This window comes from Lepisma saccharinum, chromosome 18 (assembly GCF_977018435.1).
Source record: "Lepisma saccharinum chromosome 18, izLepSacc3.1, whole genome shotgun sequence".
Classification (NCBI taxonomy): domain Eukaryota; kingdom Metazoa; phylum Arthropoda; class Insecta; order Zygentoma; family Lepismatidae; genus Lepisma; species Lepisma saccharinum.
Genome location: NC_139246.1, coordinates 36,328,735 through 36,356,513, shown reverse-complemented (window position 1 = coordinate 36,356,513; position 27,779 = coordinate 36,328,735). Strand labels below are relative to the sequence as shown.

The window sequence follows — 27,779 nt, the reverse complement described above, 5'->3', positions numbered from 1 at the left end:
CATAACGAGGGTGTTTTGTAGAATGTGCAACAGGAGCCAAAACGTCCTAATTTTCCTCATTCCACTTCGAAACGGTTTGTTGCGAAATGTAAGAGCCATCACAAACACAACACAGAAAGCGGTAATAAACACAAGCGAACCCCCACAAGCGAAATACCACAGGGTAGTTTGGCGAGTGCTTCTCCCTGCTTCCCCTCTCGCGTTTGGAATCGTCCTTTCCAGGTAGCTTCGTCTTCCTTGGCCGGACTGTACTTCCTCGCTTTGCCCACTCGATCTGCCTCCCTCCCCTTCTGCGGCTATGTGCGACCTTTGCTAGACAGATTCCGGGGACAGAGTATAGTACATTCTACAATATTTTAAAATATTCATTAATTATTGGAAAATACACAAAACGAAAGGGCTCGGGAACAGTCAAATGGTTAGTCCTCTCACCTTTGGTGCGAGTGGTCACGGTTCGATTCCCGGAAGAGCCCCCTATTGACCCAGCGTCGTGAGGACAACTGGAGAGCTAATTGAAAAGAAGTAGCGGACCGCGGTATCGAAAGCCAAAAACAGCGGCGATGTGACTGGATGAACTCACCACACGTTACCCAATGAAAACCCGCTTGGTGGGTCCTGGCTTTTGGAGGGTTGTTGCGTCATGGAATTTAGTTAATACAAAAATGAAAGCAACGAAAGCTAAAAATACGTAAATCTAACCCAAAGCAGACTCTGTACTTTACTGTATATAACAACGTCAAGAGCGGTTAGTTTGACCAAGTTTCTGCACAAGTATTGCTCCACAAATTGTACGTGACTATTTTCATTAACTTTTCCCTTGCATTGGGTTGGATTTTTACGTGTGCTGGTGCAGAGATTGTCCGCAGTTTGTTTGTTCTCTTGTTTCAATTCTTTAAGCTCTCAGTGCATAAAACAAAGAGATTAAACATAGTGATGGACAATTTGCTTGGTAATACTTATATATCCCACTCTACATCTCCAGTGTGTCCAAGACATAAAGTAATGAAGCAAACAGCATGCTGTAAAAACAAGCCTAATAACTGAATTCGTTTATAACTCATGCATAAGTTGAAAATTACCTTTAATACAAATAATTCAATAATATATAATAATAAATAATTAAATATATATAGGTCAATTTTAATCAATATTGATCCCATCATGTGGAGGAGCCAGAAATTTGGATACTGTATTCGGCCCCCTCTTCAAACAATGAAGTTCCCCATTAAACGTTTCCAAAATTGTCTATAATTTGTGATAATGTTGTTAAATTTACCATCACAGTTCCTTAAAATATCTTTCCCTTATACCAAAGAATCTGTTTTTGCCTAAACATCGAATTTATTAATTATACATTTGTTTCAAAAAGGAAATTCTGTTCGGCGTTTAATGCAAGGTTATTAGAAATACAGATATTGGGAAAAGTATATGTTGTCATTGGATGACGTAATCTAGGCGTTAGTGAACTTAACCATGAAGACAAATTTGGAAAACTGTGGGGTTGTGTTGCACTATGCAGATATTTTAAAAGTCTCAACTGAACACAGGAAATCGTGTGTAGAAGTTTCATGTTTTTTTCGCCATTAGTAATAAATTTACTTAAGGTAACACTTTTATCTCTCGGTGTTGGACGTTACGTACACGCTTCGGTATGACTGTACTCATGTATTCAGATATTTAACATCTGCATATTGCAACCCTGTTGCTCTATTCGTTGACGGGTTCACTTACATAATGCGGCAACATTACGTAATGCCCAGAATGAAGTAAAATGCCACCTGCCCAGGTTTCTTCATGAGCAAAGGAAATAGAAAAATACACCAGTCCACCTTTCGTCATGTACAGAACGAAATTTAAAAAGTTATTTACTGATTAAAGAAGCCACGATTAAATAATTACAAACGACATGGGTTATTCCAAATTAATTATTGTCTAATTCGTTTTCAAAACCACTCCTAAATAAGAAAAAGCATTAACATTGATTTGTTTTTGCATTATTACCTTAAACTGGAGATTCTAGATGCCAGCAGTACATCTGCAACGAAGAAAAGAAATTTTAGTTCCCGTGAGCTACGAAACACAAATACAAGAAGACAAGTGCAAGGGAAAACTCACAAATCTCGCACATCAGTTAAAATCCAGACATCTAATTCCAGATCGGCAAAGATAGGTTCATAAGGCATGCATAACTAGGAAGCATTCAAAGATGTCAATGAGACTTATTGTAAACCGAATACTGGTTGCTTAAACGAATATATGACTATGTGAAGCTCCTTACACGTCACTTATGCTGTTTATATTTCTTCTTCATTGCATTCTAGGATATGAAATTAAAATAATACTGAACAGAAAGATACGCTCACCGTGCAGGGTGTCTAAAATTAACTATGCACTCATTGTTAACTGCAGCGTAATAAAAGAGCAGGGCAAAACATCGAAAAATAGATACATACAAACTAAAGTTCAAAAGATTATGCAAATTTGAGTTTTGCTAAGTTCAGATAAAAATCACTTCAGTGGTAGATTAATACGATTGAACTACCTTTTTCCATTACAGGATCATAATCTTGACTTTCAAGATTCTGGATTTTTAAACGGATTACAATCCAGTAACTAGTGGCACCAACTTATAATGGGTCCCTGGTGCTGAGGCCCATCTAACAATTTGCCTGTATTTTATTTCATAAATAATGTTCCTGTGCATAAGAAAACTTATTTAATTACTGACCGAATGTTATCAAAATGTTTCACAATAATTTGTTACATCTCCAGTATAATATTTTCAGTGTCTTTAGACGAAAGCATTTCCTTTAATATTTTGGCTAGCATAAATGCTATGTAAATGCTTCCAAAAATCTTATAGCAGTTGTACTTCATACGCAAGCATTTCGTGTAACTTTTCGGCTAGCTTTTGAGATTACAATGTATAACATATACAGCATGAAAGGCACGTCGAGTTACACCATCTATGCTGAGTACACGGTGTTTACATTTAAAACAACTAAAATATTCTTCCATACGTGTACAGTAAACGTTGTAAAGTATGTATTTAAGCAGCGACATTGTTCTGTATCCAATAACGTTTTATATGAAACGTTATTTCTCTCGGTTGTATAGTTATCGGCTTTTAAAAATGTGAAGTGATACATTGTTTACGTCTCACGCGGCCGCCATTACACCTGCACTCGTGACCTAGAGGTCGCTTCTGATTGGTTACGCTACGAAAAATGCTACGGTCCGATCCTATCCTTGAGAAATGCCATGAAATATGCCATGGCATCTGAAATGCCATAAGATTTTTCACTTTACACGGTATCATTTTGGTCATGGAACAAATGTTGAAAAATTCTAAGGAGAATTGTTTAGTCTAAAGCGTGCCTAACACTACTGTATTTAAACTATCCGTGGTCATATCGTTATTTGGAACGTAAGGAAGGATAAGGGCTTAAGACCAGGAAGAAGATCGATAGGTACTAAAAACTCAAAACAGGTAGGCAAAAACATCTAAAATGCAAAATAGGTATTAAAACTGATAAACATCGATATATGATTCGTCATTTTTACGGATTGGGCACTCCAAAGCAATTATCTTCAAAATAGGCACTTAGGGCTAAAATAGGCAAAAAAGCAGCCACTATAAAATTCATGAATTCCCCTCAGAAATGCCCTTAAACTGTTTTTGAGCCTGCAATTTCTGGTAAAGGAACAAAAAAGGCATTTAGAGTAAATCCTCGGCCGACTTATGACATACATTTTTCCATAAAATTATAAAATAAATCTTCGAGTTTAGACCACCCAGTGTTTTTTTTTTTAAAGTTGACGTCACTGACAATAACCTTGTTTTCACGAATAACGGAAGGTGCTCAAAAAACATAATAGTGATCAAAACAAGAAATGCAAATAAACAACCATGAAAAATGGGGAAAAGGCAATGAAAAGATAATGGCGAAAGTAAGAAGGGAATTGTAACGGCGTAAAATGTAGAGAGGATAGAGAGAGCCTCAGTGATGTCTCGAAGTTCGAGAACTCTGTAAGATCGAGACGGGAGCGAGATTTATTGTCTAAAACTTTCGGTCTTGTCCGATACTTTGATAGCCTATTTAAAAAAAAATTATCTCAACCGAATTTATTTTACTGTGCAACCTCTTCAGACATTATTATGTAGTGGATATCGACCTGATTTTTTTTACATTGAACATTTTTTACATTTTTTTTACATTTAATATTATTTTTTTAAAAAAGGTAATGCATTGAAGGCATATGGGGTGATGTGGACGTAGAGCTCCACATATTCTTGATCTCGGCCATAGTTGGAATGATGTGATCGTCATCACTCCCGGCCGCCTTTACCCCCCATGTACCCGTTGATACGAGGCGGGGTGGACCTCAGAGCCGTGCAGAAACAGGGAAATGACTGGAAAATTTCCTAGTCAGATCAGCTGCACCGTGATTCGAACCTGGGTCTTCCGTGTGGTACTCGAATGCTCTACCAACTTTCTTTAAGGGAAAACGCTAAGCGGCAGCCTTCCCCGCACATTAAACTCATGTCAATCAATGTCATATCTCTTTTTCATTCGGGACAAATGAAAACAAACATTCGTGTCTTACCCGTGATTCGAACCCGGAACCCCTGACGTTGTAGCACCACTTCGCCATGGAGGTCGACATCAACTGAGCTATCGTCGCTACATTTAATAATTTTATAAGTGTTAACAAGGCGTATGCCCCATTATATCCTGCTTCTTTTAGATCTCTTAAGAAACAAATACATTGATATGACATTCAAATATAATATGATCCGATGATCCTTCAGTTGCACCATACTGGCAGCATACAAAGGGCGCCAGCTTAAAATAAATTTGGGGGAGGCAAGGTTGGCATAAACAAGAGTTTATGTATGTAAAGATAGGAGCCTCCTATATGGCTCAGTCGTAGCGTCGTAGCCTTGTAATCAAGGGATCCCAGGTTCGATTCCCGGTGGAGGCACATAGTGGTTCGGATCCCACTTTTAACTGTGTATTAAGTGGACTTAAAATAACAACTCAATCATTCAATGTATGTAAATATGTATAATATCTGTCCCTTTCAGTGAATTTTGGGGGGCAGAAAGTGCCTTGCCCCCTGTAAGTCGGCGCCTTTGCATGGGGATGTCACAATCTTTCTAGAATGTAAATCTTTAGGGGGGAGGGTGTAATTTAGCCGACATATAATAAGGATTGTTAAAGAGTTTGTTTCTTAAAATTTTATTTTCTTGATATCAAACTTCTTTATGAATATGTAGCTGAATTGAGTAATATTTTCCTCCATAAGTTGTTTCCGCCAATTTTACAATAATTCTGTTTTAGCATATGGTTCCATACTCTATCCATGCAATCTTTGGAGCAAGGATGCACACAACGGTAGAGAAGGAGAGATAGAGAGTGGGCGGAGCGAAGCGGTACACGCAGTTGCCAACAGCTGGTAGAAGTAGTCGCTTTTCTCTCTCCACGCAATCCCATTCCCTTGCACGCGTTCATTGGTCGAGCCCTCTTGAACCACTACTTCCGCAAGAACTTGCTTTCGTTCGCTAGCTACAGAGATTACCGGAACAGAATATAGAATTGATTATTCAGCTGCCTCGTTCATTATCCATTATAAAGGGTGGTTCAAAAAGGACTTTACAACTTTGAAAGCATATAGAATTTTTTTCAGATAACTTACAGAGTCGGTTGAGGTGCCATTGCAAAGCAAAACACATCAAGTGTGTCATACAACATTCATGTTGGGTCGATGTGGTTACCATTTGTAATGCGGCATACGTTCCACCTGAAGTCTATGTCATTCCGGACTTTCGTCAGTAAGTCAGGCGTCACTTGTGCAGCGGCGGCGTTAATTCGAAGTCTCAGCTCATCAAGATCAGTAGGTAAAGGTGGTACAAAAACTCGATCTTTAATGAAACCCCACAAGAAAAAATCTAGCGGGTTAAATCTGGGGAGCGAGGTGGCCATGCAACCAGTCTCAACGAAGGTTTGGTGCCAAGAGTAAATTGTAGGCCTACTAGGAGGCGACTTACGATACTCCGTACGAAACATACGTTGCACTGCAGTTGCTGATTGCGTCTCGTGAAACCAAAACACACAGCGAGCACGTTCCGCACCAATAACAGTAGCCATTTTCAAGAACAATGCTGACAGCGCTGCTGGTGGGTGAGTTCGGTACTAATGGACTACATGAGTCAAAACTTGATGTGTTTTGCTTTGCAATGACACCTCAACGGACTCTGTAAGTTATCTGAATAAATTTCTATATGCTTTCAAAGTTGTAAAGTCCTTTTGGAATCACGATGTAGACGAAATGCCGAAATCTATACATTGTTAGCAAGAAACTGGCAACAATTCCGACAATTGCCTGTCGCAATTCTTGTTTTTACATCAAAAAACTGTGCCTGAAGGACAAACGCTGAGAATAACTAAACCTTTGTCCCGAATCCAAACTTTTCATATCAGTGAAAGAAATACGTCAAGGTGACGAAACCGGAATATTATTTATTTTTGCGGGTTTGTTGAAAGAAATACGAGGATTGATTAGAATTTGACCTGGATTTTTGACAGTGGTACCATTCACGTCAAGGCCGAATGTGTAGCTACGAACGAAAATCGAGTTAGCAAGAAACAAGTGTCTACATTCCGAAGCAGGTTAATTTTCCGGAAAGGAATATCTTAACCTAAATATATCGCTTACATTCTGGTCATATGTTACAGAATTCTCGGAGGCTAAAGGCTGAACAGTGCGTTTCGAGGTAAGCTGTTTTTACAACCTTAAATTGTCAATCATGTCATGAGGAAGTCACTGTATTCCGAAGGAAGGTTATTTAGTTGTAATATTGTTTAGTGTTCGCGGTACTTAATAATTAAATGAGATAACATTACTAATGTGTGTGTACTTGTATTTTAGTAATTGCGTTGCTTCTCTGTCATCCAGGTTAATCGTGACGGTGAGAATGATTGATGGATTGATGAAATGCATGAAGAAAGAAGCATAATGAAAAGTCGGTGGCTTACTCTTGACACGTTCTTTTAGCCAAAGAATATCATTTAAAATTATAAGTTGATATGAAGACTCGCAGCATTCATTTGATGCCTCTCAGGGTATGGGTAGTATCTGTTCGTTTGTTGTTCAAATAAAATCTAAGTCAAATTTTCACTAAGAAAAATAAATATATATTACTTATGTTCGTACTTCCATTGGAGTCAAAGAAATAACAGCGTTTTAAAATTCAGCTTAACAACTCTTTTTAAAACTCCAAGCCAAAACCAAAATTAAAGACAAAACACAGTCCATAATTACCATGGCAACAGGTCTTACATGATATATACATACAGGTCAGTCACTATCCTGTGAAATTATCAGTGATAGGTCTAAATATTAAATAACACAAAAATCACATACTCTGCAACTAGGAACAACAATAAACATTTGTAGAACTAGAAAGGAAATTAACAATAATAAATATTTGTGCAAGGGGAAAGGACGTGTCACTCTGAACTCGAAACTAAGGCCTCTGGTTTACAAGCGCGCTATTATTAACACGAAAGTTGGTCCGAGAGACCATCCGTGGTCCATTCGGTAGAGCAACTGACTGCCATGAGAGATTCTGGTTTGTTTCTTAGAGGGATATCAGGTGAAATTCTTTCCGTAATAAAAGGAAGATAAAGACTTCCTGAGCGTGGTTCCGATTTCATCTCCACAAACAGTCAAAATTGTGAATCAGAGTGCTTTTTGCTCGATCGTCTAATAGTTCGCACGGATGACGCTAGATGGCTTACGGAATCGACTGTTTCTTCGCTCGAGGGAATAACGCTCGAACATGCAAACGATTGGTATACGCTCGAAGCTCAGTAGTTCACGTGTAACCGTAATTTGTCTGTGGCAGTGGGCCTTCAAATATGGATCGTGAAGTGAAAGACGCTGTGAAATTGAAACTTAAGATAGGCATCATCTCCATCTAAAAATATAGCTTAGTCTATCTTACCAATTCATAGCGATATATGAAAATGAATAGATGATTATGGGCTGAAACTACCAGGGCGGATTTTTACACATATATTTCTACGAGTATTGTCACATTGAAATGATATTTGATTCTATACACTCGAGCGTGAGAGACTCGAACAAGTATGATGGAGCGATAGTGGTTCCATGCAGTACACTGTTGTGAATATGTATGAACCTCCCTCCACATAACCCCAATACGCCTTCGTGTCGTGTTGCAATACGCGGGGGGCTAGTTTTACATGTAGAGGGGAAGGTCTAAATATGGGCGAAGGTTTAAATATGGGTTTTGGAGTTGCGGCGCCAATTCGCAAGAGAAAGAGGTGGTTAGTTTCGGCCTTGGACGCTGTTATAGAATTGCGACCTCCGAAAACTTTTTGCAGGTATGTTTCAATTCAGCGTTTTCTGAATTCTCATCTGCTTTGTATAGGTTATGATATTAGCGGTACATAAAACAAATGTGGGCTTTTATAATGCCATGATTTGTTTGTGAAATATGTATCACAGAGAGCGAAAATAAATTGAAGAAGAAAAATAGCGTGATGGTCTAAATATGGGCTATGACATGAGGTCTAATGTTGAGATCACATTTTCAACAAATATTTGGATATTTCTCTTAATTTCGATTTTTCCCATTCCGCGTGATTTTCAAAACAACAGATTATTCATAAATATGAATTTTATAATGTTTTAGCGATAAACGACTGTTTTTTTTTAAAAAAAAATTGCTTTTTGTGATATTGCCACTAGTAGCCCATATTTAGACCACAATTTTGAAATACATCATTTTACCATTTTTTGGAAATTGCTTTTTTCTTTAAGAAAAATGGAGACCTTCTATACTTTGGCATGCTATTACATTTAAGTATATATTTCATAGATATGCATTTTAAAGGCAGGTGCTCGATATATTAATTTTCATCCTCCGAAAATGACAACATAAAAAGGGGGCCCATATTTAGACCTTTTCCTCTAATACTACGTCACCCCACCCTCCATGGCGCAGTGGTTATCACATTGTGCTACAACCCCAGGGATCCCGAGTTCATTTCCCGAACGGGGCAAGGCTGTTCTTTGTGAGTCTCCCCACATTAATTACATCATATCGTTACTCATCCTAATGTAGCCAAAGTAAATTTAGCAAACTAAAATAAACTAAATCAAATCAAACACTATGTCAACTTGGTGGAACACCCTGTTCAGTAGTTGATTCACAATCTCACCACAGAGGGTTCCGTGGTCGATTCCCGGTCAGGAATTAACAGTTGGTTTCTTCATTAATTTCATCCTCATTTTCATGATTAGCCACATGAGAGAAAAGGGACGAGAAATAAAAAATTGAAATTATTTTCTCTCTAAAATAATATTTACCTAATTAATGAATCAAGTGGAGTCCGATAGGCATGTTTAATAAAAACTCTTATGTATTTTGTAAAACTAAAATGCAGATACTTGATGGGATCAAACATCATGAGACATTCTTTTTTAAATTAAAATACAACCTGTACAGCATTTCATACCAAAAATCAAGTCAAAGATTTATCAACCTTACCTCGCTTCTTAAAACATTGAGCCATTAACACATTCGAGGGCTCCTCTAATGAAGAATGCTGCCATAATGACTGGAAAGACAATTTTGCGCGTAAACGTTGGCAACCATATTTGCCGACCGTATTGAATATCTCACACTATGATGTTATGGAACAATCAGCGACAAAAGTACGTATATCCATCGGGTAAGTTCGATTTGAAACTTTCATCGTTAGCTCAATAGTTCATTTCTTCGATGTAATTAAGCTATTTTGATGAATATCTTTCAGATAGGAAGATGAAGCCGTGGGTCGTCATATCACTAATCTCCATCCAAGTTGCTGTAAGTAAAAGCAAGTTTTATTTGAATTAAATCTATTAAATATGATTACGGTCCGTTTCGCCTTATTGCGTCTTCACCTCCCCCAGTACAATTTCACGTGATTTATGTGACACTAACTTTCTAAGGCGAAACGGGACATCCCATTTCGCCTTATCCTGTTTCGCCTAACACACAAAACATTTCCCACCAGGGAATAATATCGACATGAATGGTCATTATTATTAATGTATTATTAACCTAACCTAACCTAACCGACAGGACAATGGGAGCCAAGGTAGGCAACATCACAAGCTCTGCGCTCCCATTATGAATTACCCTTCAAGTCGATAATATTCCGAGTTGGAAATTTTTTGTGTGTAAGGCGAAACAGGATAAGGCGAAATGGGATGTCCCGTTTCGCCTTAGAACGTTCGTGTCACATAAATCATTTGAAACTCTATTGGGGGAGGTGAAAACGCCATAAGACGAAACGGGAGGACTCGTTAAATATAGCATTAAAAAGATAATGAGGAATTTAATTTGCATAAAAGGTAATTCAGTTACACTTAATTTGCCAAAGAGCAACTCAGTGAATTGTTCAAAGATGTAACTTATTACTTAATTTGTAGTTTCGTTAGTTTTAAAAGTAACTGTATTATTCTTTTGCAGTTACTTTAGTCTAGACATCTTGTAAGAAGTGTTGCAAAAGACCTGCAGGCGTTCTGTCTTTTTTACTCAAGAGCTTCTCCCCGCACCCCATCCAACCATACACTCTTAGTTTAAAATTTATATTTTAAATAGATAGAGAGAAATACAGTACATATTGAAAACATTGGTTTATATTTTGGCAAGTTTTCTTTCTCTAAATAGATAATCAAAGTGAAGTTGCTCATACAAAAGATTGATGAGAATAGAAGAGTGAAGGAGACAGGAAGAATTGTGCAAAAGAAGGGCTATTTTTAGAAAACTGATTTCTAAAGAATTTGCTATACTATACAACTGCAGGTACGACTGTTTTGATTCCAAAGCAATGTATGCATTATTTTTTTTTTTGTCAATAAGTATGTATGTAGTGTGTAGAGAGAGAGAGATTTTATATTGGGAGCCCCGGTAGTCCAATCAGCAGGGTGCCGTGCTGTTAGCGAACATGCTCATATCGAACACGTGCTCTTAGCGAACACCGGAAGGAAAGGATTTGCAGGTGCGTGCTGTTAGCGAACACGCAAACTTGTCCTGTCTTTTTGTCCTTGAAACTGGCCTGCACAGTGATAAGCCAACTTGCGTGGAGAAACACCTCCTTGGCTGGTGCCTGTTGACCTGACCTCACTCAGGTCTTCCTTGTCGCACAACAGTTTTGCTACCTATTGTTCTGGCGTCAGACGAGGAATGCCTACGAGGTTAGGTTAGGCCTATTAGGTTAGATTCCATTAGCATAAATACAATGAAAAAATGTTATTTAGGCTAAGAGAATTAAACATGGCTAGCCTAACCTAACAACGTAGGCATTTAACCTAAAATTAAAAAGCTTTCTTCCGTGACGTCAGAACACAAGGTTGCTCAAGTGTTGTGCGATAAGTGATACCCCTTTCTATTTACATTTCCTGTGTAAAATTTTATTTTAAGGAAGATGAAATATATCAATATTTTAACAAGAAACTTTATCTAGTTAAACTAAATTGTTGAGGATCCTTCATTTAGCTAATTTCAAACACAAAATGATTATAAGGTATCACTGGCAACACTTGCATGTTGACCACTTTCAAGGACAAACAAGACAGGGCAAGTTTCTGTGTTCGCTTACAGCATGCATCTGCAAATCCTTTCCTTCGCGTGTTCGCTACGAGCACGGAACCATCAGCAAAGAGGGACACCTCGGTTCAGCTCAAGGGATGAATTATCTTAGGTGGGAATAATATTTCCGACAATGTCCCTGCATAAAGCGGTTCTGAGGCTCACCCAGACTCTCATTAATGAGTATCTTGAGGCAACACGGGGATAAAGGCGTCCGAAACGTGGTACTGATCACATCACATTACCTCTATTACGGTCGAGATCGAGATTCACATCTCCTATGTACCTTCATGACACGGTACATTGCTCAATGGATGACTTTACCTGATAAAGGAAACCTACAATGTGCACCTTCCCATCTTTGTGCATGTACTGAAACGTTCACAAAAATATTTGAAACGTCAAACTTGGCAGAATTAGGCTACTTGATATTGAGCATTCGAAATGACTAACCCTATCTGTAATCACGGGTGTCGTCATATCAATCATCCTCATCGTTGCGATTAGCAAATATTGGCAGAAAAACTACGCTATACTCTATCCTTGGAATGTCTGGAGCAAGGTCGCGCAGAGATGGAGAGAATGCTAGTGGACGAAGCGAAGCAGAACACGCTCTTGTAAACCGCTGTTAGCTGCATTTCCTTTTCCCCCTCTAAGCAATCTCATTCCCTCTCACTCGTTAATTGGTCGAGTCCTCAAGAGTCAGTACTTGCGGAGAGACTTGTCTTTGTTCGCTCGCGCAAGAGATTCCCGGGACAGTATATACGTGGGCTGTAAATTTAAAAGTTGCAACACTGTCAGGAAGACTTGATAACACCGTGCATGTGCTATCAGGCATTGAGCATTGTTAGTTGGGACACATGTCGATGTGTAGAGTGCCAAAAGTGGTTGGTGCAACGAGTGCTGTTGTGGATGTACGAGGTTGAAATGAACACCATTTTGTTTTGGTTTGAGGTTTGAGTTGCTGTTTTAAGTCCACTTTATGCACAGTAAGGCTAATCGGGACTGGACCTACAGTTTAAAGTGGGATCCGAACCACTTGTGCCTCCACCGGGTATCGAACCCGAAACACCATTTTGTGTACTGCCCTAAAACATGTTTACAAATGTAGAATGCAGCAACAATACCTAGCCGTGTCTGATAGTTGCACAATGGTAATAAGTGGATTTTAATAGCACGTGGGCGTGGGAATCCACCATGATGCAATTTTCCTCATGTTGTTCTCACTGACACATCCCAACATCCTCAAGAAATGAGCTTACCTATTGGCTGATCGACCTTTGTAAACATGTTTTAGGGCAGTACACAAAATGGTGTTCATTTCAACCTCGTACATACACAACAGTACTCGTTGCACCGACCACTTTTGGCACTCCACACATCGGCATGGGCCCAACTAACAATGCTCAATGCCTGATAGCGCATGCACGGTGTTATCATCTCTTCCTGACAGTGTTGCCACTTTTAAATTTACAGCCCATGTAAATAACAAAAATTAAAGCAAATCAAATCAGCAAATTCTTCATTTCTTTGCAGATCAATGTCGGCAGTGCAAGAGGCTTAGCGCTCAGCTTTCCCGGATTGTCCGACTACATATCCGATGTAAAGGCGAAAGCTGAGAAGGAGTCATCCAGCGGCTCGGGTAACAGCCAGAACGTGAATAGTGTGTCAGGCAGTGGCACCTACCACTCTTTCAGCCAGTCCGTCACGTCCAACGGTGGCGAACCCGTCACACACAGCGTCTTCGATTACCATTCGAGCGAACCCGAGAAGGGCACTGAATCCGAAGAGCCACAGCCCGAAGAAGCTCCTGTTAAAGATGGTGAAGATGACGCATCTCCAGCGGAACCTGTCCAGGAAGAAAGTGAATCTCAGCAAGCACCTGCTGAAGCTGCTGAACCTGCTGAAGCTGCTGAAGCTCCTAAAGCTGCTGAAGCTCCTAAAGCTGCTGAACCAGCCGAAAAGGACACGGAAAATGCCGAATGAAGTGTACAGGTAATCATCATCTTCTTCTGCTACAAACAACTCTAAGCTGAGTTTTGGCCAGCACAGCACTCTCCTACTACTTCTCTATATCCAAGGACATATATGGGGTTCAGGGGGTCCTGCTCCCCCCTTTCCAATAAAGGCTTACCAAGTGTTAAAATAAAATAATCAAGTTTAGCATTTGCTGTACAGGGCTAGCATAAATGATTCATTCGTTTTGAAAAGGCTATATTTTCAAAAGTATTACACGTACACACATGAAAGATATATGAAAAGAACCACAAACTCACCAAGTTTATACACCCTCTACAAATGTTCGATATGTGCCCCTTTGGTTACACGACACACGTCCAGACGATACTCGAGCTCATTACATACATTTTGTAGCATAGTCCTGTCAATGGTCTGCACTGCAGTACAATGCGTTTTTTGAGCTCGACTAAGGATTGCGGTAGTGGGGGTAGGTAACAAGGTCCTTAACGTACCTCCACAGGAAGAAGTAGCAGGGCGTTAAATCAGGAGATCTGGGAGGCCAGAGGAACAAAGCTAGGTCATCCTCACAAATACGCTCAATCCAGCGATGCGGAAGTTCATCGTTTAGGTAGTCACGAACTGGGATGTTCCAATGAGGGGGTGCCCCGTCTTGTTGGAAGACAAAATCCCTGAAGTCAGCACTGAGTTGCGGGAAACAACCACAACTGCAACATATCCAGGTAACATTTACCGGTCACAGTTTGCTCAGCGAAGAAAAACGGCCCATACATCTTTCTTTGTGACACTGCACAGAAAACATTCACCTTTGGCGAATCTCTTTCAACTGTCACGACTGTACGTGGATTTTCCGTGCCCCAGAATCGCACATTATGACGATTCACGTTCCCGGATAAGTGGAAAGTTGCTTCATCGCTGAATATCAACTTGGCGGCGAAATCCTCGTCCTCCAATGCTTCCTGCATGTTGACGCAAAATTCTAGTCGACGGGCGAATATACAATACAAACTTGGTGAGTTTGTGGTTCTTTTCATATATCTTTCATGTGTGTACGTGTAATACTTTTGAAAATATAGCCTTTTCAAAACGAATGAATCATTTATGCTAGCCCTGTATAATCAAAGCTTATTTATTTCGACCGAATTTACACAAATTACAAAGATTAGGTTGTTTGTTTGTTTGAACTTAAGACGGCTAATCGGGACTGGACTTGCTCTTTAACGTGGATTCAAACCACTTGTGCCTCCACAGGCAATCGAACCAAAGACCTCTTGATTACAAGGCGGCGACGTTACCACTACGATGTCACCACTACACGATCGGGGTGGCACAAAAGTTGTAAAAGAGAGAATGCATTGGCGTCGCGTGAAATTATTTGCGCCCTATTAAATCAACAATCGCTACGCTCGCAACATATTATTATCTGTAATGCATTGTAAATTACTTGACAGAGAAATATGACTTGTCTTAATTGATTTTGATTTAAATGCATGAATAATTGTTTTGGAAAAGGGAGCATGCACATTTGAGAAACAATTTATGTATTTTTTGCTGTTGGTTTATTGTGAAATGGATAAATTGGTTGTGTAATGTATTTAAATAATATATGTTGTATATAATATGAATATGTACACAATTTAGTGTCCACGTCGCTCCATGTTGCATAACGTGAAACATATATCGTGCATGAAAGTAATACATGTTAATGTAAAAAATAATAATATTTGGAATGCATTTATAAAGCATTTTCTGTCTTTCAAAAATAGCTTGTGTGCTTGTTTTCCATTATTAATGTGGAATTGAATGTGTTGAAAAAATAATTCAAATCATTTGTTCGATCTCAAACGCTATAGCACCAACTTCTACCCCCTTTTTGCATAATTTACGAGGGCAATAACATCTTTGATACTACTACTACTACTACTACTACTACTACTAATAATAATAATAATAATAATGTTTTTCCCGGCTTCGAATCCCGGATTGGGCATGGATGTTTGTCTGTGTTCATTCATGAATTCCATCATATCATCACTCATCCCCATTTTCGTAAATTAGCCAAAAGTGCCACAAAAGCGAAGTAAAATATAGTAAATCAATAATAACAATAATAATGTTATAACACTATTATTAACATTTTTATTATAAAAATTATTATTATTATTAGTATATTTATCCTGGTACTTGCCCCCCAGACAAAATTCGTGGTTGCGCCTCTGACCACACCATACATACCATGGTTTACATCCATGAAGGAGGTCTCTGAACGAAAGCACAAGACAGACTCAACGTTGGTAGTCATTAATCCATTGCAGGCAAGGACGTATTTACAGGGGGTTCCAGGGGATCCGCCCCCCCCGAAATAGTTACCAAGTAAAATATTTATTAAAAAAATAACTACTTGTTCACAGTTTGTTGTGAATCAGTTTTACATTAACAGTTGTCTGCGAAAATTTGTGCATAATTATTGATAAGTCAAAAATAAAAATTATTAATACAGCTACGACTTTGATGACGCCAAGATAAATAAAAATATATACATGATCGTAATTCATAAAATAATATTTAGGGACTTTACTTTCACTAGCTGGAATAACGATAATTTTCTTATTTTACAATTCTTGCAGTTTTCTATTATTCTGACATTTATCTCTTTGGTAAAACAGATGATTTTTATACGAATTTTAGTGGTTTTGTTCAGAAATAAGCTGTTTTTTATATTTTTTATGACTAAAGTTTCCTCTTTAATGTATATTTATTGAACAATGTATGTACAAGTTAATAAGGAAATAGAATAACTGTGTACTGTAAAATGTAAAAAGTAATTAAATCACAGCTCATGTTGTGGATCGAGTAGAAAGGTCATCTCAAAGATATAATAATAAATTCGCAAGGCTTATTAACTAATTATTATTATTATTATTATTAATTACTTCTTCTATTCATGTTTATGTCAACGGGCTGACACCTCTACAAAATTTCTGGTGACGTCTGTGAATGTAAATTAAAAAATACAGTAGTACAATAATTATATTGCTGCCGAGTGATTAGCACAGCGTTCTAAGATGTCCTGGGTTCGAATCCAACCCTGAGTAAGGTTGTTTTTATATATAAGTGTCCCTTCATCAATTTAATCATATCATGACTCATTCTTTTCTCCACGATTATCCAAAAATTGCTGAAAAGCGAAGTAACAATAACCAAATCAATTATATCGCTCTTTATAGCTTTCGAATAATTGTAAGATTATACCGAAACAACGTCAGAAGGCAAAAGTAAAATAATTTCTGTCGATGAAGCATGTTGCGCAGAATCTTACCACAGAATTACATAATCCTTACCACTCAATGCGTCAATCCAGATTATTTTATTTTCTACGATCGTCACACCATCTGGGTCTTGGAAGAACTTGACGTTGAATGCTCGTTCTGAATGTAGTTGCAGAATGCTCCAGTAGATGGCGTACGGGATTGCACTTTTCGAAACTTGGAAATTTCCATCTGCGTGATCTGGATGTAACATATAGAAAAAAGAAATCTGTGCAAGGGAAAGCTGTATATTTTAACAGTTTAATGTAAGTTCTCGTATTTATGGACGACATTGAAGGTTGTGTAGTTTGCAATGAAAGTAAGGGAAATCTACATAATAACTTGCATGTTGTTTATTTACTTTGCGAGTGATTATGCAAAGAATAGTCTATTGTCCACAGTCAAGTGTCTTGAGACTTCCATTTTTATGACAGAGAATAATGTACGTACAGTGGGTTCAAGAGAGAGATGCATAAATATTGCAAGTTTAGAAGCATTTAGAAAATAAAAGCAAGCCATTAGGATTATAGCAGGGAATCGTGCAAAACGTTTAAGAAATACAAAATATTAACCCTCTCTTCACTGTACATATATGAAATGTCATTATGCGAGAAAAAATATTACGCAACGAAGTTCAATAGAACACACATACAACACCAGAAACAAACAGCTTCTAAAGCCATACTTCACCAGGCTAACATTAGTTCAAGAAGGACCCGAACAGATGGCAATTAAAATATTCAATAACCTACCAAATGATATAAAAGCAGAAAATATGACAAGTGTAAAAAACAAATTTTAAAAAACTATTAGTTAATAAGGAATATTATAGCGTTAGTGAATATCTAGATTGTAAATTATAGAAAGTTTGTAATTATATTTGTATATGAACTGCACTGAACCCTCCAAATACCAATGTATATGGTTTATATGGAGTAATACATTCCAATTCAATTCACTACCTCTCCCTGAACTGCAAGTGAAGGGTGCATCAAGGTTATTAGAAGTATAGGTTGGGCCAATCCGTTGTTTACTCGTAATGACGAAACGACGGTAAGAGGTGAATTTATCCATGAAATTAATTCCAAATCTATGCGCTAGTGTTGCACTATGCAGATAGGAAACCATGCCAGAAACTGAACACACGAAATCGAGTACACTAATGAGCATTTCCACCCATTTACATTTTGTGGCTTCAGACAAATTGAAAATAAATATAGATAGGTATTTATTGTTATGCGGGACAGAATATTTTTGATCGGAACGGGAATTTTTTTTAAATCCCGACATTCGTAACGGGAAATATTCGCAATTTCTCGACTAGTCGGGAAATCTCAAATTCTCATTTTCACCTTAAGTGATTTTCTTTGCATTTCTGGAATGAAAACTAACAATTTCCGATAAGTTCCAGACACTTGCAATGTAGAAAACGTCAAGAATTAATACCGTTTTAAAATGACCATTCGGTATTTCCCGACTGCTCGGGATCCAGAAATTTAGGGAAGTCATTTGCTGAAGTCGTGATAGGGACAGAATTTTTCTTTCCTATCCCGGTCCCTGACTCGAAACATAAACCTGCTTGTTACCATACCGTCACGCTATCTTCCAATGACCTTCCCCTTTCACCAATTCAAAGCGCTTAGCGATATCTTTCATTTGAAGGAGACAAAAAGGCTGATTTATGAGTGCACAAAAAAGCAACGGAATCACCGAAACAGCAACGGAACGGGCATGCTTGGCATTTTTGCTTCCAAAAACTTACTATAACCGTTGCGCTTAGCTTTCCTTACTTTGATTATTGTAGTGCAATGTTGCATCTTGCATCCTATCGAATTTTGAAACATTCCCGCCAAAACTGACTTTGCAATTCAAACTTGAAAAACCGTTATAATTTATCATTTACTCTGAATTTCGAATTTAGAATAAAAATATTAAAGTGACCCGAACACTACACCTGCTTGTTACCATACCATCACGCTATCTTCCAATCACCTTCCCCTTTCACCAAATCAAAGCGCTTAGCGATATCTTTCATTTGAAGGAGACAAAAAGGCTGATTTATGAGTGCACAAAAAAGCAACGGAATCACCGAAACAGCAACGGAACGGGCATGCTTGGCATTTTTGCTTCCAAAAACTTACTATAACCGTTGCGCTTAGCTTTCCTTACTTTGATTATTGTAGTGCAATGTTGCATCTTGCATCCTATCGAATTTTGAAACATTCCCGCCAAAACTGACTTTGCAATTCAAACTTGAAAAACCGTTATAATTTATCATTTACTCTGAATTTCGAATTTAGAATAAAAATATTAAAGTGACCCGAACACTACACCTGCTTGTTACCATACCATCACGCTATCTTCCAATGACCTTCTCCTTTCACCCATTCTCAGGGCTTAGCGATATCTTTCATTTGAAGGAGACAAAAAGGCTGATTTATGAGTGCACAAAAAAGCAACGGAATCACCGAAACAGCAACGGAACGGGCATGCTTGGCATTTTTGCTTCCCAAAAACTTACTATAACCGTTGCGCTTAGCTTTCCTTACTTTGATTATTGTAGTGCAATGTTGCATCTTGCATCCTATCGAATTTTGAAACATTCCCGCCAAAACTGACTTTGCAATTCAAACTTGAAAAAACCGTTATAATTTAGCATTTACTCTGAATTTCGAATTTAGAATAAAAATATTAAAGTGACCCGAACACTACACCTGCTTGTTACCATACCATCACGCTATCTTCCAATGACCTTCTCCTTTCACCCATTCTCAGGGCTTAGCGATATCTTTCATTTGAAGGAGACAAAAAGGCTGATTTATGAGTGCACAAAAAAGCAACGGAATCACCGAAACAGCAACGGAACGGGCATGCTTGGCATTTTTGCTTCCAAAAACTTACTATAACCGTTGCGCTTAGCTTTCCTTACTTTGATTATTGTAGTGCAATGTTGCATCTTGCATCCTATCGAATTTTGAAACATTCCCGCCAAAACTGACTTTGCAATTCAAACTTGAAAAAACCGTTATAATTTATCATTTACTCTGAATTTCGAATTTAGAATAAAAATATTAAAGTGACCCGAACACTACACCTGCTTGTTACCATACCATCACGCTATCTTCCAATGACCTTCTCCTTTCACCCATTCTCAGGGCTTAGCGATATCTTTCATTTGAAGGAGACAAAAAGGCTGATTTATGAGTGCACAAAAAAGCAACGGAATCACCGAAACAGCAACGGAACGGGCATGCTTGGCATTTTTGCTTCCAAAAACTTACTATAACCGTTGCGCTTAGCTTTCCTTACTTTGATTATTGTAGTGCAATGTTGCATCTTGCATCCTATCGAATTTTGAAACATTCCCGCCAAAACTGACTTTGCAATTCAAACTTGAAAAACCGTTATAATTTATCATTTACTCTGAATTTCGAATTTAGAATAAAAATATTAAAGTGACCCGAACACTACACCTGCTTGTTACCATACCATCACGCTATCTTCCAATCACCTTCCCCTTTCACCAAATCAAAGCGCTTAGCGATATCTTTCATTTGAAGGAGACAAAAAGGCTGATTTATGAGTGCACAAAAAAGCAACGGAATCACCGAAACAGCAACGGAACGGGCATGCTTGGCATTTTTGCTTCCAAAAACTTACTATAACCGTTGCGCTTAGCTTTCCTTACTTTGATTATTGTAGTGCAATGTTGCATCTTGCATCCTATCGAATTTTGAAACATTCCCGCCAAAACTGACTTTGCAATTCAAACTTGAAAAAACCGTTATAATTTAGCATTTACTCTGAATTTCCAATGGGGAATCAAACATTTCCCGTGACTCGAAACATAAACCTGCTTGTTACCATACCGTCACGCTATCTTCCAATGACCTTCCCTTTCACCAATTCAAAGCGCTTAGCGATATCTTTCATTTGAAGGAGACAAAAAGGCTGATTTATGAGTGCACAAAAAAGCAACGGAATCACCGAAACAGCAACGGAACGGGCATGCTTGGCATTTTTGCTTCCAAAAACTTACTATAACCGTTGCGCTTAGCTTTCCTTACTTTGATTATTGTAGTGCAATGTTGCATCTTGCATCCTATCGAATTTTGAAACATTCCCGCCAAAAATGACTTTGCAATTCAAACTTGAAAAACCGTTATAATTTAGCATTTACTCTGAATTTCGAATTTAGAATAAAAATATTAAAGTGACCCGAACACTACACCTGCTTGTTACCATACCATCACGCTATCTTCCAATGACCTTCTCCTTTCACCCATTCTCAGGGCTTAGCGATATCTTTCATTTGAAGGAGACAAAAAGGCTGATTTATGAGTGCACAAAAAAGCAACGGAATCACCGAAACAGCAACGGAACGGGCATGCTTGGCATTTTTGCTTCCAAAAACTTACTATAACCGTTGCGCTTAGCTTTCCTTACTTTGATTATTGTAGTGCAATGTTGCATCTTGCATCCTATCGAATTTTGAAACATTCCCGCCAAAAATGACTTTGCAATTCAAACTTGAAAAACCGTTATAATTTAGCATTTACTCTGAATTTCGAATTTAGAATAAAAATATTAAAGTGACCCGAACACTACACCTGCTTGTTACCATACCATCACGCTATCTTCCAATGACCTTCTCCTTTCACCCATTCTCAGGGCTTAGCGATATCTTTCATTTGAAGGAGACAAAAAGGCTGATTTATGAGTGCACAAAAAAGCAACGGAATCACCGAAACAGCAACGGAACGGGCATGCTTGGCATTTTGCTTCCAAAAACTTACTATAACCGTTGCGCTTAGCTTTCCTTACTTTGATTATTGTAGTGCAATGTTGCATCTTGCATCCTATCGAATTTTGAAACATTCCCGCCAAAACTGACTTTGCAATTCAAACTTGAAAAAACCGTTATAATTTAGCATTTACTCTGAATTTCCAATGGGGAATCAAACATTTCCCGTGACTCGAAACATAAACCTGCTTCTTACCATACCGTCACGCTATCTTCCAATGACCTTCCCCTTTCACCAATTCAAAGCGCTTAGCGATATCTTTCATTTGAAGGAGACAAAAAGGCTGATTTATGAGTGCACAAAAAAGCAACGGAATCACCGAAACAGCAACGGAACGGGCATGCTTGGCATTTTTGCTTCCAAAAACTTACTATAACCGTTGCGCTTAGCTTTCCTTACTTTGATTATTGTAGTGCAATGTTGCATCTTGCATCCTATCGAATTTTGAAACATTCCCGCCAAAACTGACTTTGCAATTCAAACTTGAAAAACCGTTATAATTTATCATTTACTCTGAATTTCGAATTTAGAATAAAAATATTAAAGTGACCCGAACACTACACCTGCTTGTTACCATACCATCACGCTATCTTCCAATCACCTTCCCCTTTCACCAAATCAAAGCGCTTAGCGATATCTTTCATTTGAAGGAGACAAAAAGGCTGATTTATGAGTGCACAAAAAAGCAACGGAATCACCGAAACAGCAACGGAACGGGCATGCTTGGCATTTTTGCTTCCAAAAACTTACTATAACCGTTGCGCTTAGCTTTCCTTACTTTGATTATTGTAGTGCAATGTTGCATCTTGCATCCTATCGAATTTTGAAACATTCCCGCCAAAACTGACTTTGCAATTCAAACTTGAAAAAACCGTTATAATTTAGCATTTACTCTGAATTTCCAATGGGGAATCAAACATTTCCCGTGACTCGAAACATAAACCTGCTTCTTACCATACCGTCACGCTATCTTCCAATGACCTTCCCCTTTCACCAATTCAAAGCGCTTAGCGATATCTTTCATTTGAAGGAGACAAAAAGGCTGATTTATGAGTGCACAAAAAAGCAACGGAATCACCGAAACAGCAACGGAACGGGCATGCTTGGCATTTTTGCTTCCAAAAACTTACTATAACCGTTGCGCTTAGCTTTCCTTACTTTGATTATTGTAGTGCAATGTTGCATCTTGCATCCTATCGAATTTTGAAACATTCCGCCAAAACTGACTTTGCAATTCAAACTTGAAAAAACCGTTATAATTTAGCATTTACTCTGAATTTCCAATGGGGAATCAAACATTTCCCGTGACTCGAAACATAAACCTGCTTGTTACCATACCGTCACGCTATCTTCCAATGACCTTCCCCTTTCACCAATTCAAAGCGCTTAGCGATATCTTTCATTTGAAGGAGACAAAAAGGCTGATTTATGAGTGCACAAAAAAGCAACGGAATCACCGAAACAGCACGGAACGGGCATGCTTGGCATTTTTGCTTCCAAAAACTTACTATAACCGTTGCGCTTAGCTTTCCTTACTTTGATTATTGTAGTGCAATGTTGCATCTTGCATCCTATCGAATTTTGAAACATTCCCGCCAAAACTGACTTTGCAATTCAAACTTGAAAAACCGTTATAATTTATCATTTACTCTGAATTTCGAATTTAGAATAAAAATATTAAAGTGACCCGAACACTACACCTGCTTGTTACCATACCATCACGCTATCTTCCAATGACCTCCTCCTTTCACCCATTCTCAGGGCTTAGCGATATCTTTCATTTGAAGGAGACAAAAAGGCTGATTTATGAGTGCACAAAAAAGCAACGGAATCACCGAAACAGCAACGGAACGGGCATGCTTGGCATTTTTGCTTCCAAAAACTTACTATAACCGTTGCGCTTAGCTTTCCTTACTTTGATTATTGTAGTGCAATGTTGCATCTTGCATCCTATCGAATTTTGAAACATTCCCGCCAAAACTGACTTTGCAATTCAAACTTGAAAAACCGTTATAATTTAGCATTTACTCTGAATTTCGAATTTAGAATAAAAATATTAAAGTGACCCGAACACTACACCTGCTTGTTACCATACCATCACGCTATCTTCCAATGACCTTCCTCCTTTCACCCATTCTCAGGGCTTAGCGATATCTTTCATTTGAAGGAGACAAAAAGGCTGATTTATGAGTGCACAAAAAAGCAACGGAATCACCGAAACAGCAACGGAACGGGCATGCTTGGCATTTTTGCTTCCAAAAACTTACTATAACCGTTGCGCTTAGCTTTCCTTACTTTGATTATTGTAGTGCAATGTTGCATCTTGCATCCTATCGAATTTTGAAACATTCCCGCCAAAATGACTTTGCAATTCAAACTTGAAAAACCGTTATAATTTAGCATTTACTCTGAATTTCGAATTTAGAATAAAAATATTAAAGTGACCCGAACACTACACCTGCTTGTTACCATACCATCACGCTATCTTCCAATGACCTTCTCCTTTCACCCATTCTCAGGGCTTAGCGATATCTTTCATTTGAAGGAGACAAAAAGGCTGATTTATGAGTGCACAAAAAAGCAACGGAATCACCGAAACAGCAACGGAACGGGCATGCTTGGCATTTTTGCTTCCAAAAACTTACTATAACCGTTGCGCTTAGCTTTCCTTACTTTGATTATTGTAGTGCAATGTTGCATCTTGCATCCTATCGAATTTTGAAACATTCCCGCCAAAACTGACTTTGCAATTCAAACTTGAAAAAACCGTTATAATTTAGCATTTACTCTGAATTTCCAATGGGGAATCAAACATTTCCCGTGACTCGAAACATAAACCTGCTTCTTACCATACCGTCACGCTATCTTCCAATGACCTTCCCCTTTCACCAATTCAAAGCGCTTAGCGATATCTTTCATTTGAAGGAGACAAAAAGGCTGATTTATGAGTGCACAAAAAAGCAACGGAATCACCGAAACAGCAACGGAACGGGCATGCTTGGCATTTTTGCTTCCAAAAACTTACTATAACCGTTGCGCTTAGCTTTCCTTACTTTGATTATTGTAGTGCAATGTTGCATCTTGCATCCTATCGAATTTTGAAACATTCCCGCCAAAACTGACTTTGCAATTCAAACTTGAAAAACCGTTATAATTTATCATTTACTCTGAATTTCGAATTTAGAATAAAAATATTAAAGTGACCCGAACACTACACCTGCTTGTTACCATACCATCACGCTATCTTCCAATCACCTTCCCCTTTCACCAAATCAAAGCGCTTAGCGATATCTTTCATTTGAAGGAGACAAAAAGGCTGATTTATGAGTGCACAAAAAAGCAACGGAATCACCGAAACAGCAACGGAACGGGCATGCTTGGCATTTTTGCTTCCAAAAACTTACTATAACCGTTGCGCTTAGCTTTCCTTACTTTGATTATTGTAGTGCAATGTTGCATCTTGCATCCTATCGATTTTGAAACATTCCCGCCAAAACTGACTTTGCAATTCAAACTTGAAAAAACCGTTATAATTTAGCATTTACTCTGAATTTCCAATGGGGAATCAAACATTTCCCGTGACTCGAAACATAAACCTGCTTGTTACCATACCGTCACGCTATCTTCCAATGACCTTCCCCTTTCACCAATTCAAAGCGCTTAGCGATATCTTTCATTTGAAGGAGACAAAAAGGCTGATTTATGAGTGCACAAAAAAGCAACGGAATCACCGAAACAGCAACGGAACGGGCATGCTTGGCATTTTTGCTTCCAAAAACTTACTATAACCGTTGCGCTTAGCTTTCCTTACTTTGATTATTGTAGTGCAATGTTGCATCTTGCATCCTATCGAATTTTGAAACATTCCCGCCAAAACTGACTTTGCAATTCAAACTTGAAAAAACCGTTATAATTTAGCATTTACTCTGAATTTCCAATGGGGAATCAAACATTTCCCGTGACTCGAAACATAAACCTGCTTGTTACCATACCGTCACGCTATCTTCCAATGACCTTCCCCTTTCACCAATTCAAAGCGCTTAGCGATATCTTTCATTTGAAGGAGACAAAAAGGCTGATTTATGAGTGCACAAAAAAGCAACGGAATCACCGAAACAGCAACGGAACGGGCATGCTTGGCATTTTTGCTTCCAAAACTTACTATAACCGTTGCGCTTAGCTTTCCTTACTTTGATTATTGTAGTGCAATGTTGCATCTTGCATCCTATCGAATTTTGAAACATTCCCGCCAAAACTGACTTTGCAATTCAAACTTGAAAAACCGTTATAATTTATCATTTACTCTGAATTTCGAATTTAGAATAAAAATATTAAAGTGACCCGAACACTACACCTGCTTGTTACCATACCATCACGCTATCTTCCAATCACCTTCTCCTTTCACCCATTCTCAGGGCTTAGCGATATCTTTCATTTGAAGGAGACAAAAAAGGCTGATTTATGAGTGCACAAAAAAGCAACGGAATCACCGAAACAGCAACGGAACGGGCATGCTTGGCATTTTTGCTTCCCAAAAACTTACTATAACCGTTGCGCTTAGCTTTCCTTACTTTGATTATTGTAGTGCAATGTTGCATCTTGCATCCTATCGAATTTTGAAACATTCCCGCCAAAACTGACTTTGCAATTCAAACTTGAAAAAACCGTTATAATTTAGCATTTACTCTGAATTCCAATGGGGAATCAAACATTTCCCGTGACTCGAAACATAAACCTGCTTCTTACCATACCCGTCACGCTATCTTCAATGACCTTCCCCTTTCACCAATTCAAAGCGCTTAGCGATATCTTTCATTTGAAGGAGACAAAAAGGCTGATTTATGAGTGCACAAAAAAGCAACGGAATCACCGAAACAGCAACGGAACGGGCATGCTTGGCATTTTTGCTTCCAAAAACTTACTATAACCGTTGCGCTTAGCTTTCCTTACTTTGATTATTGTAGTGCAATGTTGCATCTTGCATCCTATCGAATTTTGAAACATTCCCGCCAAAACTGACTTTGCAATTCAAACTTGAAAACCGTTATAATTTATCATTTACTCTGAATTTCGAATTTAGAATAAAAATATTAAAGTGACCCGAACACTACACCTGCTTGTTACCATACCATCACGCTATCTTCCAATCACCTTCCCCTTTCACCAAATCAAAGCGCTTAGCGATATCTTTCATTTGAAGGAGACAAAAAGGCTGATTTATGAGTGCACAAAAAAAGCAACGGAATCACCGAAACAGCAACGGAACGGGCATGCTTGGCATTTTTGCTTCCAAAAACTTACTATAACCGTTGCGCTTAGCTTTCCTTACTTTGATTATTGTAGTGCAATGTTGCATCTTGCATCCTATCGAATTTTGAAACATTCCCGCCAAACTGACTTTGCAATTCAAACTTGAAAAAACCGTTATAATTTAGCATTTACTCTGAATTTCCAATGGGGAATCAAACATTTCCCGTGACTCGAAACATAAACCTGCTTGTTACCATACCGTCACGCTATCTTCCAATGACCTTCCCCTTTCACCAATTCAAAGCGCTTAGCGATATCTTTCATTTGAAGGAGACAAAAAGGCTGATTTATGAGTGCACAAAAAAGCAACGGAATCACCGAAACAGCAACGGAACGGGCATGCTTGGCATTTTTGCTTCCAAAAACTTACTATAACCGTTGCGCTTAGCTTTCCTTACTTTGATTATTGTAGTGCAATGTTGCATCTTGCATCCTATCGAATTTTGAAACATTCCCGCCAAAACTGACTTTGCAATTCAAACTTGAAAAACCGTTATAATTTATCATTTACTCTGAATTCGAATTTAGAATAAAAATATTAAAGTGACCCGAACACTACACCTGCTTGTTACCATACCATCACGCTATCTTCCAATGACCTTCTCCTTTCACCCATTCTCAGGGCTTAGCGATATCTTTCATTTGAAGGAGACAAAAAGGCTGATTTATGAGTGCACAAAAAAGCAACGGAATCACCGAAACAGC

General features: G+C 38.3%; 1 protein-coding gene across 1 annotated transcript in view; it reads left to right on the top strand.

Annotated features, from left to right (window-relative positions):
• Window positions 1-6,730: 6,730 nt before the first annotated feature.
• The window catches only part of LOC146001963 (uncharacterized), a 23,427-nt gene continuing 2,378 nt past the window's right edge, over window positions 6,731-27,779 (top strand). The window contains exons 1-3 of the mRNA XM_083139684.1: window positions 6,731-6,778; window positions 9,852-9,904; window positions 13,211-13,669. Coding sequence (XP_082995810.1) covers window positions 9,860-9,904; window positions 13,211-13,660 — 495 coding nt within the window. The 5' untranslated portion in view covers window positions 6,731-6,778; window positions 9,852-9,859 and the 3' untranslated portion in view covers window positions 13,661-13,669. The remainder of the gene's footprint in view (window positions 6,779-9,851; window positions 9,905-13,210; window positions 13,670-27,779) is intronic.